This window comes from Gymnogyps californianus, chromosome 27 (genome assembly GCF_018139145.2).
Source record: "Gymnogyps californianus isolate 813 chromosome 27, ASM1813914v2, whole genome shotgun sequence".
NCBI lineage: Eukaryota > Metazoa > Chordata > Aves > Accipitriformes > Cathartidae > Gymnogyps > Gymnogyps californianus.
The window spans coordinates 5,620,015-5,635,269 of record NC_059497.1 but is presented as its reverse complement, the minus strand read 5'-3'; the positions used below and the strand labels follow the sequence as shown (position 1 = coordinate 5,635,269).

The 15,255-nt window shown below is 52.5% G+C and overlaps 1 protein-coding gene across 1 annotated transcript; it reads right to left on the bottom strand.

The window, feature by feature from the left end:
- Positions 1–5,985: 5,985 nt before the first annotated feature.
- On the bottom strand, positions 5,986–7,746 carry LOC127026271 (potassium voltage-gated channel subfamily A member 3-like). Its single transcript, XM_050911436.1, has one exon. The coding sequence runs from the start codon at positions 7,744–7,746 to the stop codon at positions 5,986–5,988; it is 1,761 nt and encodes a 586-aa protein (XP_050767393.1).
- Between the last annotated feature and the right edge of the window lie 7,509 nt (positions 7,747–15,255).

The following is a 15,255-nucleotide window of genomic DNA, read 5'->3' as shown; positions in this document are numbered from 1 at the left end:
AGCTGAATGAGATAGCAGACAGGTTTTAATTTACTTGAGCATGTCCTGGTTCATAAGAAGGAGAAAACTGACGGTGCCCTGCGGGGAGGTTCATGCGTGAAGGTTTCCCTGCCCTGCTGCACAGCATCCTCAGCGCCGAAAATTCAGGCTCTGAGCGGTGATGAGATACAGATGGACCCTGAAATCTGGGGGTCTCATAAAGCAGCACCTTATTTGTGCAAGGAAAAGCACACGGGGGCTCACAGGGGATTTTCTCTGGGCATTTTGGGCTGAGTTTTGCCAGCAGTGGGGATAAAAGGGCTCCAGCTATAATGGCAGCGTGGGACCCCGCACACATCCCTCTCCCGCACAGAGGATGGTTCTCATGAGCAAAAAATGGGATTCGGTTTTGCCGGTGACAAAGAGCAGGAGCCCTGACGCGTTCCCAGCCCAAAGCAGCAAACAGGCGTCCCGTCAGGTGGGATGAATATCGCTTTGACGGAGACACCATTACTCATTTTCCTGTTTGGGAAGCCAAATACAGGAGTAAAAGGTCTCGATTGTATCCCAGGCTCAACCACAGCGGAGCCGGGAGAGCTTCGGCTGGGGCAAGAGCCAGATGCTGCGGAGACGGGGCTGGGGCTGCTCTGCAGGGCTCCCCCCAGCAGCGAACGTGCCCCCCGCCGTGGGATGGCTCTGCCCTACAGCAGGGCTGTACCCCCCTCCTCATGCCAGTCCTATTCCTGCCCTAAGAAAACCCTCTATCACGACCCCCCAAAATGAAGCCAAAACCCTCCCACTGCCGGAGAAGTGATTCCCGGCCGGGATGAGGCACCTCGGGGCACCCACCCCAAAACATCCCCGAAATGTCCCCATCAGAGCGGTGACAGCCGCAGTCCCGCGGCTGTTTCCAAGGAAACCCTCCTGCCGGAGAAGCACATCGCTCCAGCCCTCCGTGCTCAGCGCCCGACTCCCACCGCTGGCACTGGGAGAGGGCTCCCACCACCCAGCACCCACGGCACAGCACCCATCGGGCTCGCCTGAACCCAGCGGGTGCTGCGTGAGGGCAGCCTCTGCCATGTAAACAGCACTCAGGGAAAGAGCGAAAGGCAGCAGCATCCTGTCCTGAACACATCCCCCAGCTACACAACACCCAAAGTCGAGCCAAGCACCCCGTTCAGGCTATGGGTGCGGACCCATATAGCAGGGAAGGGTGCAGAAGAGCAGTACCAGCTTCGCAGCAGTGAAGAAGACAATTTTTAGGATATTGCCCTGCCCACAGCATCCTATAATGTCCAGAAAGTCCCTATTTCCCTGCACCCATTGCCCACACGACTGCCTCTGCACAAGAATGCTGGTGCTCTGAGCTCTCCTTCCCGGTACATGCAGCAATTGAGACGAAAGGGCAAAATGAGTCGTGTTGAAACCCTGTTTGTCTGTTTGCACTCACAGGTTTGCAGCCCACCCAGAGATCACTTGTTAAAGCATTTAAAAATGGAAAAAAAAGGCCCTGCCTTCCATCAGGCTGCGATGGGAGCCTCCGTGTGCTCTCACCAAGATATGCATATTTTAAAAGCTTGGCAGGAAGAGGGCTCCAAACTACACAATTAAACAGATTTCATGTGGAACGCTCTGCATACACACCAACCGCTGCAAGAGACCCTTTCCCTGCACTACAGCTCTGCCAGGAGAGAGCCCTTCGCAGCCGGTGAGCTCTGATGGCTCCTTCCCTTCTGCTGGGGAAGCTGCTTGCCTGCCCCTTGCCTCCGCTTAACTGTCCATAAACTGGGGATTAAAAACAAAAACCGACTTCTTTTGTCAAGTGATGGAGCAGGAACAATTGCCTGGGAAGAAATTTAACCCTCCTGGAGGAAAGAGATATCTCCTGCCCTTGTTTGTGTCCACACGTGGGGTGGGATGGATACTGCTCTGCTCCTCTGGCCACCCCAAGCACCTGAAGGGCATCTATTGTGCTGGAGAACAACAGAACCTTTTTAGAAGAGCTCAGGCCTGAAAACACACAGAAAAAAGGGCAAATAAGCAGGAGAAAAAGGTGACGGTGTCAAAGTACCAAGCAGAGGAGCCAGGGTTAGGGTTGCTGCATGTCCCCTGCATCCCCCTGTACCAAGGATGTGTTTCGAGGTGGCATCTAGGGCTGAAACAGGGGAAGGGAACAGGTCCTAAAATACAAGCAGAGGGAAAGGGAAAGGAGCCTAGGAAAGGAGGTAGGAGGCTGTACACGGCTCTATATCATATAGTAGCCCCATATAAACCAAATACATAAAGCATCCGAGGAGGCAGCTACGGCCTCCCAGGGCTGCATCCCTGGGGCTGGAGCCGCCTGCTCCCATCCTTGTTCCCATCCTTCGGTGCCAGCAGCATCCCTTTGTCTCTCAGATGACAGGTACGAAGGACAGGGGAGGAGGAGGAGGTTTCAGAGAGCATCCCTGCCACGCCGCACGTGCAGACAACAAGCAGGGGAGTCCACGCCGGGGACTACCGTGCGCTTCAGGGACCCTGCCTTTCCCCTGCTTGCTTTCTGTGCGATCTTAAATGTCAGCCAGCAGCTTTCGGTAATGCACTTTCCTCCATTTAATGTAATAAGCTGAGTCTAGGCAAGCCCTTTGCCTTGCCTTGGGAAGGCTCTGCAGCAGGCTGCCAGACAGCAGGCAGGCAGCTCCCCTAATACTAATCTCCTAATGCTGCCCCCTCTAAGCACATTAGAAACAGTCGAGTCCAACACCCTGCAAAGGCTGAGGCTCAGCTTTAACTCCCGAGCGACTGTTAGAACAGTCCTAAATCCTAAAAGGAGGCACATTGCAAGAGAGCAGAGTAAATTAAATAAGCAGCTGGCTGCAAAGGGAGCAATCTTTCGGGTATCTCTCCAATTCCTGGCACAACGCAGGCGGCAGCCAGTTTAAGAGAAGCCGTCAGACCGTGCAACAACAGAAAGAATTTCTCTTGCTGAATGGTACCTAACGAGACAGCGCAGAGGGAAGAGGCAGACAGAAATGGGGCAGAGCATTGAAAGGATATCCCCATTTTTCCACTTCCAGTTTTTTGGGTGTATCTTAAAGACAGAGCAGCAGTGCTTTCACATTTTTCAGCAATACCATTTGGTACTGGAGCAAAACCGCCTTTTACTCCAGTGGATGAAGTGGTTTCCTTGCCACCTCTCCCATACAGCATCTTTTACTATCAATAAAATCCATTTGAAATTATTCTGCCCCCTACAAAATAAGGCCGGGAGTAGTCAGGAAAGCAAACTAACAACCTGCAAGGTTTCTGCTTATTTTAGATGACAGAGAAACCAAAAACTGTACTGTGCCATTTCCAGGAGAACATGTGGTTTCCGTACCCCGTGCAGCGGCCACGGGGAAAACACAGACACAAAACTGATCTGCAAACTCTCCCGAGCGGGACTGTTTCCACTGCTTTTAAACACAAATCCTCCTTTTAGGAATAGGCGTGCGGGAAAGCTTTAATAACAATAAAAAGTGAGAGCTCGTAGGCAGAAATGACATTTCAGCCCGCTGGCAGCCTGGGGGAAAGGCACGCTGGGGTGTTCCCAGTTATCCCAGACAAGGCATCCCAGGTTTGTTACCTCTCACGATACTCCAGAGCATCTCCCTAATAAAGATCATTTCTTAGATCCTCAGCTGGTGAAAACTACGGTAGCTGCCATAAAGCTGTCACATACCATTAGCCAAGAAGCTGCTCTGATGTTTTTCTTGGTTATAAGGGTTTTATTAATTGGGGCTAAGGGACGGTGTCACAAAGTGTCCTGATCCTTTTAAGTCTGGGTAAAATCCTAGCTAAATTCCGATTTCGGCATGGCCGGCATCTTTCAGGACAAATCTCCCTTTCCACACACTTGGGAGAGGTGTGACTCGCACAGGTTGGGGTCAAATCGCTCTTTGTCGTAGGAGGTATTTAACAGCATCCCTGTGCGGTACACTACCTCAAAGGAATCTGGTTTTATTTAACCCACAACCCAGCAAAACAGAGCAGAGCTGGAGCCAAGGTGCTCGAGGCTGAGCAGCCAGGCCCTGCCTTCAGCCTGCTTCAATGTCAGGCACCGGATCGAAGCATTAAACCACTGCAAATAACCTTTTCAGCACCGAATGGAAGAAATCCAGCTGCAAAAAAGCAGCAGGGTTTTCCTCCTATGCATAGCACTAAAAAGCAAAGTGAAAAGCAAATATAATCCGAGGAGCTATAGGATGTTATCTCACTTTACCTAATGTGCACAAAAACACCCAAGGGCAGCAGGGTAAGCTGAAAAATAAAAGTAAGCAGTGGAAAACACGAGGTTTGTCCCAAAAAAGCAACATTACTTTATGATGCTATTAAACTCTACCCCGTGCAAAGCTCACCTGATCCCATCAGATGTCCCGTGGCCCCTGGTGCACACGTAAAGATGAAGCCGGTGTATTTTCCCCGGCGGGGTTTTGGTTACTTTTCAATCCTGCTCTTTATAGACCTGTCCCCCTTGCTTCAAAAAGCTGCCAAGGTTTCTCAGCCGAGCTTTGCCGCTGGCTGCTCAGTGCCATTCCGCACTGGGTTTGGGGAAACCGCCAGGCTTCGTGCGGCGCAGGGGGAGCGCGGGGTCGTTCTCGGCGGAGCGGGTGCTCGTGTTTGCAGGATGAGGCTCCATCCCCGAATTTCACTGCCAAGGCGTGAGCTTCTCTGCGAGGGAGAGGGGGATTTGTGGTGTGCTTATTGCCTACGGGCGCTTTATTCGGCACAGGGGAAGCCGCAGCGGGGACGTGGCCCGGGAAGGGGGTGCCAGGATGGGGTCACATAGCTGGGCAGAGCCGCGGTGTCCTGCGGGATGACGGGGCTGGAACCATCTGGAAAGGTTTTTTGCGGGAAGAGCAAGGACCAAGGGGGATGGGAGAAGGGATGCCATGACAACCTTCGGGGGTTTCCCAGGAAACCAGGGTTGCCATGGCAACAGCATCACTCCGGTCCGAATTAGTGACTTCCGCTGGAAGGCGTGTTTGCCACTTTAATCTTCTTGCGATAAGCGGCTGCATCTCTCCCAAACGCATTGCAAAAAAAGGAGGAAATATCCCTTTGTCTCCAGCTGGGTGGGTTTGAGGCTGCACAGCCACGGCGAGGAGCCCGTCACGGATCCTGCAGCCCCCGGTCCACGCCGGCATCGCTCCCCGCGCACCGTCAGCTCCTGAAACCATTCCATTTTGCCTTTTGCCTCCCTCCTCCCCGCACACAGACCCACTGCACGGCCACAAATTTGACGCTGGATTAAATAATGCCGTAGGGTTACAGGGGAAGGGAATTAAGAATGGAAAATGAGGGCTTTTTTTTTTTTTCCCCCTATTTAAATCAGCACTGATTGCACTCGGTCTCTGACCAGACTAGAATTTCATAAACGATCTAATGGGGGAGAAAAGGGAATCTGTGCTGCGCCCGTAATGGCACACCACATGTTTCAATATTAAGCGTCATTTAGCAATGTGGTAACAGAGACTCTCTGCAAAATTAAATGCTTGTTTCCTCCCAACCCCCTTCCAGTATGCTCTGCAACATGTTTTCCTCGTCTCCCCACCCAATTCAGGGTTGTTAATCCAACAAGTGAGCTTATGTGATGGAAGGGAAATCGGCTACACGCTGCCTTGAGGGAAGAGGGGGGGGAAATTTAGGAGCAAAGCGAGATGTCCCCAAAACCAAGAAAACAAAAGCAGCCCTGCAACACGTTGCAGAACAAACACCTGTTCCGACGGTGAGTGTGTTTTGTCTTCGTCTTCCTTCTCTTTACCCGTTAGCTGTCCTCTTCTTCGGAGAATTTTAAATCCTTTTTTTTGGATCTTTAGAAAGGAAGGATCTAAAAAAATAAACGTATAAAAACGAGGGCACACACAGACCGACGATGGTGCATGTTCCACACAATACCGAGTACACAGTCACTTTGCATTATTATTGTTATTATTGTTTTTTTACCGCATCCTCAGATCTTGGTGCTGTTTGTTTGGTTTTGTCTTTTTAAACATCCGTAAAGACCTTTTTGATGTTCACACAGTTGGGATTGTTTGTGGTTGTGCAGTTGCCTGTCTTAAAGGCAGCCTGTTTGAATGCACTGTGGTTGATTCCCCCTTCCTCGATCACCATGTACTCGGACTTGCTGAGGGTGGAATTGCTGCGAGCCTTCCTCATCTCCTCGCTGGACGAGAGGTGCTGGCAGCTCCCGACGTGCATGTATTGGGCTTGCTCCTCACCTTCTGTCTCTCGGTGGTAGAAATAGTTGAAATTGGAGACTATCACAGGCACGGGGAGAGCGATGGTTAGCACCCCCGCGATGGCACAGAGAGAGCCCACAATCTTGCCCCCAATGGTGATGGGGTGCATGTCCCCGTAGCCCACTGTGGTCATGGTCACCACCGCCCACCAGAAGGCATCGGGGATGCTACTGAAACCTGAACTGGGGTCATCGGCTTCTGCGAAGTAGACGGCGCTGGAGAAGAGGATGACGCCGATGAAGAGGAAGAAGATGAGCAAGCCCAGCTCCCGCATGCTGGCCTTGAGGGTCTGCCCCAGGATCTGCAGCCCCTTGGAGTGCCGGGAGAGCTTGAAGATACGGAAGACCCTGACCAGCCGGATGACTCTGAGGATGGCTAAGGACATGGCTTGCTGGCCGTTGCCTTGCCTCTCAGCCAGCTCGGTGCCCAGTGTGATGAAGTAGGGAATGATGGCCACAATGTCAATGATGTTCATGATGTTCTTGGAGAAGGTGGCTTTGCTGGGGCAGGCAAAGAAGCGGACCAGCAGCTCGAAGGAGAACCAGATGATGCACAAAGTCTCCACCACAAAGAAAGGGTCAGTGAAGGACGACACCATGGAAGCAGCTGAGGACGAGGAGTTGGTGAAGACATCAGGTGGGAGAGGGCCACCGCCCGTCCCGAAGGTCCCCCCAGTTCCCTCATAGTCGTGGTCATCCCTGAATTCAGGCAAGGTCTCCAGACAGAAGATGACAATAGAGATAAGGATGACCAGGACAGAGACGATGGCAATGCCTCGGGCCGGCCCAGAGCTCTCGGGGTACTCGAAGAGGAGCCACACTTGGCGCTGAAACTCCTTGTCAGGAAGCGGCCGCTGCTCCTCCCGAATGAAACCCTCATCCTCCCGAAACTTCTCCATGGCCTCCTCCCCTAGCTGGTAGAAGCGGATCTCCTCGGAGAAGATATCGATGGGGACATTGACGGGTCGCCGGATGCGCCCACCCGACTGGTAGTAGTAGAGGATGGCATCGAAGCTGGGACGGTTACGGTCGAAAAAATACTCGTTGCGGAGGGGGTCGAAGTAGCGCATCCTCTTACGTGGGTCCCCCAGCAGCGTCTCGGGGAACTGCGCCAGCGTCTTCAGCTGGGTCTCAAACCGCAACCCCGAGATGTTGATCACCACCCGCTCGCAGCACTCGTGCTCCCCACCGCCCGCGGGCTGGCCGGCGGGGACGGCGGCCGGAGTCGGGGGGTGATCGTAACGGTCCCCCCCGAGCAAAGGATGAGGATGTTGCGGTTCTTCCAGCAAAGGGTCTCCGCCGCCGCCGCTGCCTCCCACCACGGTCATGCTGCCTTCCTCCCCTTCTTCACCCTCTTCCTCTTCTTGGTCGGGGACCGGCTGGGGGGCGGCGGGGGGCAGTTGCTCGGTGTAGCCCAGGTTGTGGTGGCTGCTGGTCGAGCCGCCCCGCGGATGCCGGCTGGCAGAGGAGGCAGCCGGAGAGTAGAGCAAGCTCCGGCGCTCGTCCATAAAGGTGTGGGGCGGAAGGGGAAGCGGGGAGGGGGGGGCGGGGGGGGGAGGAAGGATCGGCGAGGCGGCAGACCGAAGCCTCTTCTTCCTCGTCTTCCTCCTCCTCCGGGCGGAGAGGGAGAAACAGCCGCCCAACTCCTCCAGCCGCTGCCGCTGCTCTGAAGAGCTGAGGCTCTTCTCAAAAAATCCGCCCCCAGCCCTGGCACCGCCTCGCTCAGTCACCGCTCCCGGAGACACCCACCAGCACCCCCGGCCCTGCCCCGCAGCCCCCAGCAACCTGCGGGCATCCCCCCACCCCACCCCTGCCCGGGGAGGGGGGGGCCCGATCCGTACCCCCACCCAGCGACACGCCGAGGGGCTTCGGTCCCCTCCCGGGGAGCATCCTTTGATGCTCAGCGGGTTGCAAGCAAGGAGAGTTTTTTTTTCCTGGCAGAACCGCTGCCTAGAAAGAGTTTTTCTGCCCTTCCCCCGGGAAGGTGAAATGTAATTTTTATTACTAATTTTGGGGTTTGCCTGTTCGTTTCAAGTCACCGTTTCAAGCTGCGGCGGGGCTGTGGGTAATGGAAAGCAGACAGCGGCGGCCGGAGCCGCCAACAGTTGTTTTGAATCAGCGTTTCGGCTAGTCCTGGGGATTTTTTTTTTTTTCCTGCATAGGAGAGAGAGTGCGTGTGTGTGCATGTGTCTGTGTGCGCACGCGTGTGCGCACATGTGTGTGTTTGCACACGCGTGTGTGTGCGTGTGCGTCCCTTCAGCAAAACAGAGAAGGGAAGCTGAGCCAGCCCTCCACCAAGGCAGCTTCAGTCTGAACCCAAATCTGCATTTCAGACTTTCCTGCAAGAAAGCCAAAAGGCTTCGAATTTTTTTTCTTTCTGCCTTCAATTGATCTTCTTATGCAAATAGTTCAATTTTGGTCAAAAAAGGGATTTTTTTAAGGCGAAAGCCTCCTCTGCAGGAGCCCAGCGCTGCAGAACGCTCCGTCCCCGGGAGACAGGGACAACCTCTGATCTCTGCACCCAGCCGTGCCACCCCGGCTCTCCCAATGGGTCCCCATTTTCCCAAACCCCCCATGACAGCAGAAGCGCTTTAATCCCCAGCCATGTGCCAAGCGGGGTTTAGGCAATTCAGGGAGTTCCCGGCTTGGGAAAGAGCCCGGCCACGAGGGTCGGGGAGAGGCGAGAAGGGCAACCACACTGTCGTTCCCACGCCGGCCGGGTGGTCCCGCCGTGACGGAGGTTAAAACCCCTCCACCAGCCCCGCTTTAGCTCATCACCGTGGTTATTTTTAACCAGCACAGCCTCCAGAAGGTAGGGAGAAAAACAGATTAAAAGATCAAACTTATTTATACTTCAAATTAGAAACAAGCTGTACAAAATACACAAACCTAGGGGAGGAAAACATCAATAAATATTGGTGTAAGAGCTGACTCCGGACCATAAATGGCAGATTAACAGCGCGGATGAGGTCTGAGAGAGCTGAGCCCACCTTCCTCTTTGCTGACAGAGGAGAAAAGACCCTCTGCCACTAGAAATCAGGGAGGTTTCCTGGGGGAACGAGCCTCAGCGAGGTCCTGCGGATGAAAAGGTAGACCTGGCTGTGGGACCTAACCCAACACAGCCTTTAGGTGAGCTGCCCGCTCTACCTCCATCTCCATCAACCTCCCAGTGCTCCATGGCCGACGCTGGGTTTTTCACACCAGCAGTAAGGCAGCAGCTCAGTGTGGCCGTTGGAAGACATTCACCTGCGATCGCAGGCAGGGACACTCGTCTCCAGGCCATGTCACCTTGCCCCAGACTTGGACACATGTCCCTTGCTGCCACCTCCATCCTTGGCTTTAAGCCCCGCTTTTGAGTCCTGTTTTGCTTGAGGCTGCAGATCTCCTGGGATGAGGGAGTTGGGGCAACGGGTCCCCAGTCTTGCTCCCCCATCATTCCTACAGCAATTAATAGTGCTAATCAGCAACATGCTCCCAGCAAGAGCATCCACTCCTCCTTTCCAACACACAGCATCTCCCAGCCATCCCAAACCCCAGATAAAGCAGGAAGCAAAGCCCTGGAGCATCATTAACCCTTGAGCTGCCCATGTTGCTTGTAGGTTGAGAAAAATTCCTGGAAACAACAGTTCCCATCCAAGTTTGAGGCTCTATTTTCCACAGGTTTCATGGTAATGAAATAACCATCATCTCCTCACTACATACATGTGCGTAGCACTTCAAGACGTGTCTGGCTCATCTCTTTCCTCTGCTAGGATTTCTGCCAATAAATCACTGTCATCTGGTCTAAGGCAAACAAACAAGGCTGCTTTAAACCATAAACATTTATTGATGACAAAAGGCTTGAGGCAACAAGGCCTAACTTCCATAATTGCAACAGTTTACTCTGGATCTCAGTCAGGGACAAACTCTTTGGAAATTACTGACAGAGCCCCAGACCTTTGGGATTCTGCTAGGAAAAGCCCTTCCCTTAAAATCAGGAGGAAGATTAAGCCCTGACCCCCCATCAGCTGCAACACAGCAGCAGACAGTAACCCTTGAGCTCCAGGCAGCTTAGGTCCGGCATCGCGCTGGCTCAAAGGATTTCTCCGGGGGCTACAGCCTGGCAGCCCCAGGCACCGCATGGCCTCCTGGCCCTGTTTACTCCTCCGCTGCTTCCCTGTAATCCTATCAAAGCCAATTAAGCTGCGCCAGGCGAGCAGTGTCACTGCAGGCAGAGAGTGGCCAGAGGGGCAGATCACCTCCTCCCCGGCGAAGTCCCCTCAGCTCCTTCCTTCTCGTGAGGTCCCCAGCCAAGGTTTGGTTCAGCATCGGGGATACAGCAATAGCATCACCTCCTGCTTGGCATCAGCCACCGCCAGCCCCAGCCGTGTTCCCCAGAGCGGTTTGCATACAGGCACTGCACCAAGCCCAAAATTTGTCAAGCAGCAACAGAGGTGGCCTAGGTCACGTCCCAAAACCAGGAGGTCTGAGCACAAGGGCAGAGGCGGGGGAATAAAAGCCCAGGGGAAGGGACATCTCTGTGATGTCCAACCCGGCCAGCGCTTTCCTGCAAGCTGGGAGCTCGCTGTGCGAGGTGCAGCATCAAACCTGCTCCTCAAGGCTGTGGCTTTTCTGTCTAATGCAAGATGTCCCAGTCCTCCCTCTGCAAGTTTTCTTCTGCTTTTTCATCCAGCTCTTCTGCTGCATCTGGTCTCAACAAATTTAATTTTATTCCTAACGGCCATTTAAGAAATCTGTGCAATGATGTACAGGCTGACCTATAACATCAGATGGAGTTTCTATAAAGAAGCAGAGCAAGCATTTCTCTTTTCCTCCTTTAATGGCCTTCTCAGGGTGGATTTCCAAGCAGAAGGGACGCACAGCTTCCCTCTTCCCACAGCCAGACCCGGACCACGAGGGGAACCCCCCCAGCATCCCTCCCCAGGGGGACACAGGCTGCACAAAACATCTCAGAACCTTCACCCCAACCCTCAGCTATTCCCAGGCATGGGGCTGCCTTAGCACCCTGCTTCCACCTTGATATCTTGCCTCCTTCTTGCTGAACCCCATCGCCTCTCAAGCAGCCTTTTGGGGTTCTTCTTCTCCCACCAAACCCCCGCCTTGTCCCCCGTTAGCACCAGGGAGCTGGGCAGAGCGGTACAGCATCCAGCCCGGCTGCTGCAGGGAGCGGGATCTCACCCGCTCTCCCCTCCCTCGCATTCAAATGGGAACCCTGCCTCCATTGATAAATCTGGGACAAATCTGCTATTCTTTATTTCAGAGGATCAGGAACCTTTCAGCGCAAACGCTGTTACAATAATACCTTAATGCACTGTAAATGTATTGTCTCTCCTCCCACAGCGAGGAACGCGCAAAGCCCCAACTGCTACATCAAGGCAGCGCAGTATTAACTCACTGGTGAGGTTTCTCATGTCACCTCGGAAACCTGAGCTCTACCTCTGCCACTCATAATGTGGCCAAACGTTACAGATAAAGGCTCGAGGTTGTCACTCGGGTCACTAATCACTGCCTGAAACCTTCGCAGACGGGACTGCAGAGGACCGTTGGCATCAGACATCAGCATTAACCCAACTTTTCAAGATTAACTTGGAGCAATCCATACATTATACAGCTAAAACAGATGAACGGATGCTCTAACCCTGCTCTGCTTAGCTTGCTTCAGCCAGGTTCAGCTCCTTGCCCTCCCTGTAGCCTTCAACTAGTTCTTCCCTTCCAGATTATCCCTGATTTAATTATGATTATTTGCTTGGTAGTTGGGGCATAAGTTGAACAATGCGACCTCTGGCTCCAGACTGACCAGTCCTGCCATCCTTGTCCTTGCGGAGGCAGGAGGTGGGAGCATCCCCGCAGTCCCTGAGGCTCACACCCTTCCAGCAGAGCCCTGATGTTATCCCAACGTACACTGAGCTGGGGTCACTGACCCCCTTCCCAGAAATCAGGCATCCCATCCCATCTCCTCGTCAAGCCACAAAAGCATCCGATGAGGGTTACACCTCTGGGGTAATAGCTGGGGTAAGACAAATTCTCCGCCGATGCCACCCAGGGAGGCAGCAGGAGGGACGGGAACTGAATCTTGATTTCCCGGGATGAATTTAGTGCTCTAACTCTGGAGCACACAGTCCCTATTCCTGTCCTCATCTTAGTCAGACTCCGGGTGTAACTCAGTCGTGGAGTGAATCCTTCAATCTCTCCGTGCCTCAGTTTCTCATCTGTACATTAACAGAGTATTTCTCGCCTCCCACCTAGAGTCTATTTAAATCCTACACCAGAAGCCTTTCGCTGCGCTCATGGTTGCAGAAAATGAGAAAGATACTGAAATTTGGAAGAGGGAGGAAAATTCAATGCTGTCTAAATACTGCGGCTTGCTTAGCCCTCCGTGCAGGTGAAGAGCATTGCTGCGAGCTCCGTAGGGATAACTGATGCCTCTCTTTAACAGGGCATTTAGCACCAAGCACAACAGGACACCAAACACCCTGGGATCCTCTCCGACTGCTGCACTCCAGCTACCGAAGGCAGCACGTCTTTAGAGAACAGTCATTACCGTTAATAGATGGGGGGAAGTGAAAATTGAACTGCTAACCCAAAATAACCGAGCATGGACAGGAGCTATTTTTCATGTTTTTTTCCACAATGCTGTGGCCAGCAAAGAACAATCTAAAAAAGCTAAAAAAGGTCAGCCAAGTTACTCTGCATCGCTCCGTTATTTCACTCGGCGACTCCATTGGCCTTAACGGAGCTGCCTGAGCTAAATCCCATCCAACCCTTTGGGGATCCAGGGGTTACAACTCGGGATATAGTTAGACCTATTTTAATATCCTAAAAATGTGATTAACTGGGTGGGATTATGGTGGCCAAACAATGTTAATGCAAATTCTGCTGTAACGGGGATCGTGTTCCAAGGCCTTCACAATGACAGCAAAATGATACCCAGCAACTTCTTACGCAGCTCCTGTTGCACGCCATTATTTGGTCATTAAGATATAAGATTACATTGACAAAGCAATTTAACCACAAATCCAGGGAGACAATAGGGCAACGTTACTGTGTTTTCATTACGAAGGTGAAAATGTCCGCAGGAGTGGAAGACGACCTGCATTTCAGCGACGGGGAAGAGGAAAGCCAGGGGACTCCTCAGGGACTCGAGGCGATGCCAAGAGAGCATCGGTGCCAAGTCAGACACAGCCTTGGCGTAAAGATGCGAAAGCCCCAATTTCTGGCAGCAAAGAGCATCGTGCAGGTGAGGGGTGACTGCTCGCCCCCTGAATTATTTATTCCACGGATGTCACTTCTGGTTGGGGTTGGTGACAGTCACCCAGTGAGGCAGCACGAGGCAAGGCACAGCCTTCGCAGCCTCCTTAAGCTGAGCGAGCCGCAATGCCATCCCACAGCAGCGAAAACTCTTGATATCATCCCCTACAACCAAACCCAGCAACCGCTCTCTGCCTAAATGAATGTGGTCGGAGCAGTTTGCCGTAAAATACGGGATCGGTCTCTTAACAATGGTATTTTAAGTTGAATTTTCAGAGGACGCCCAAGATATCCAGGGTGAATTGGTGCCTAACCCCCTTTGGCTGCACAAACAACTCTGTTTTTAAGTAATATGATTTTGCTTTGTATAGAAATACTGGAGAATCTATAAGTCACCGCTGTGCCACAGAGCATCCCTTGTGCAGGCTCAAATGTTTATTTTTAAAACATGCACCCTCCACCTTTTTCCCACTCTTTAGCCAGTTATATTCAGAAAAATAAATGGCATCACGGAAATGAAGTGATTTTTCCTGTGTTGGGTAGCTGGGATGGAGCCTGCCTCAACGCTCCTCTGCCCTGGCACCAGGCACCGGGGCCTCCCAGCAATTAGATCAGTGGGAACTGGGCAAGGAGGAGATTTATCGAGGGCACTGAGCTGTCTCACCCGAGCACAGCATCCCCGTGACAGCCGCTGTGCCGCCTGGAAAGCAGGCAAGGACTTTCAAATTGTGTTCTGTCTCTTGAGTTTCTCTGCCTTTCCCCAATCCTCCCAATTTTTCCGTGACTTTTCATTTGCTAGTTCAGTGAACATCATGTTAAGAGAGGAGAGAGATGAAATCTGAGCTTGCAGGAGTTTGATCGACACAGCCCCGGAGCAAATAACGCGGGATGAGGCATTGCCATCACATTGTATTCAAGTGGGACACGACTTCCATCAACGACACGTCTTTGGCATCGTTGGGGAAGAGCCATCATTTAGCAAATTTGGTGTCAGTAAGGAGCTAGCATGAGGAATGCAGCTTAATGCAAGCATCAATACATTCAGCTTGGTGACAAGCCAGCTCTTGGAGAACCAGGCTTGTCCCCCACAGCATCCCAGTCCTCTAAGGGATAGTGGGACTGGGGGAGCCCAACCCAGCTCTGGGTACCCACAGCCCCCATGAGATTATGCTAACCCAAAAAAACCAAAGCGAGGAAGCTCTCTGGTTTCCACCGAAATCACACGACAGCTTTTGCCGGAGGTGAAACTGCTGGTGGTTAAAATGAGGAACACGATGGGTAGGGGAGAGCCAAGAGGGGACAGAAAAACCCTTTCGTAGCTCATCATGTTTCACCTTCTAACAAACACAAGAGCAAACTCACTGTGGTATAATTACTCTGAACCCATCAAAATTCCATTAGAGTTTAATAAAGTCATGGAAAGAAACAGGGTGACTGCCCGCCTGCAACTAGAGAGCCACGTTACAAAGACAAGGATGCTCCAGCGAGCTGGATCCCCCAGCGACATGGTCCTCGGGCTTTTGGTCTCAAAGGAAATGGCTAAATAGAAAATTAAAACTTGCACAGGTCACCAGGCAAAACACATTACTGCAGCCCTGGCTTCCTGGCTTAAGTTAATTAGTTAATATTTGTACAGTGCTTTGAAACATCCCCCCCCCCTCATTAAGTGATAATATTGTCATTATTCGCTTTCTAGCTGGCAATCCAGAGGAAATTCTCCTCTGCCTGAAGGCCCTTCTGTCTGTCCTCCCCATCTTCACAGCGAGTTT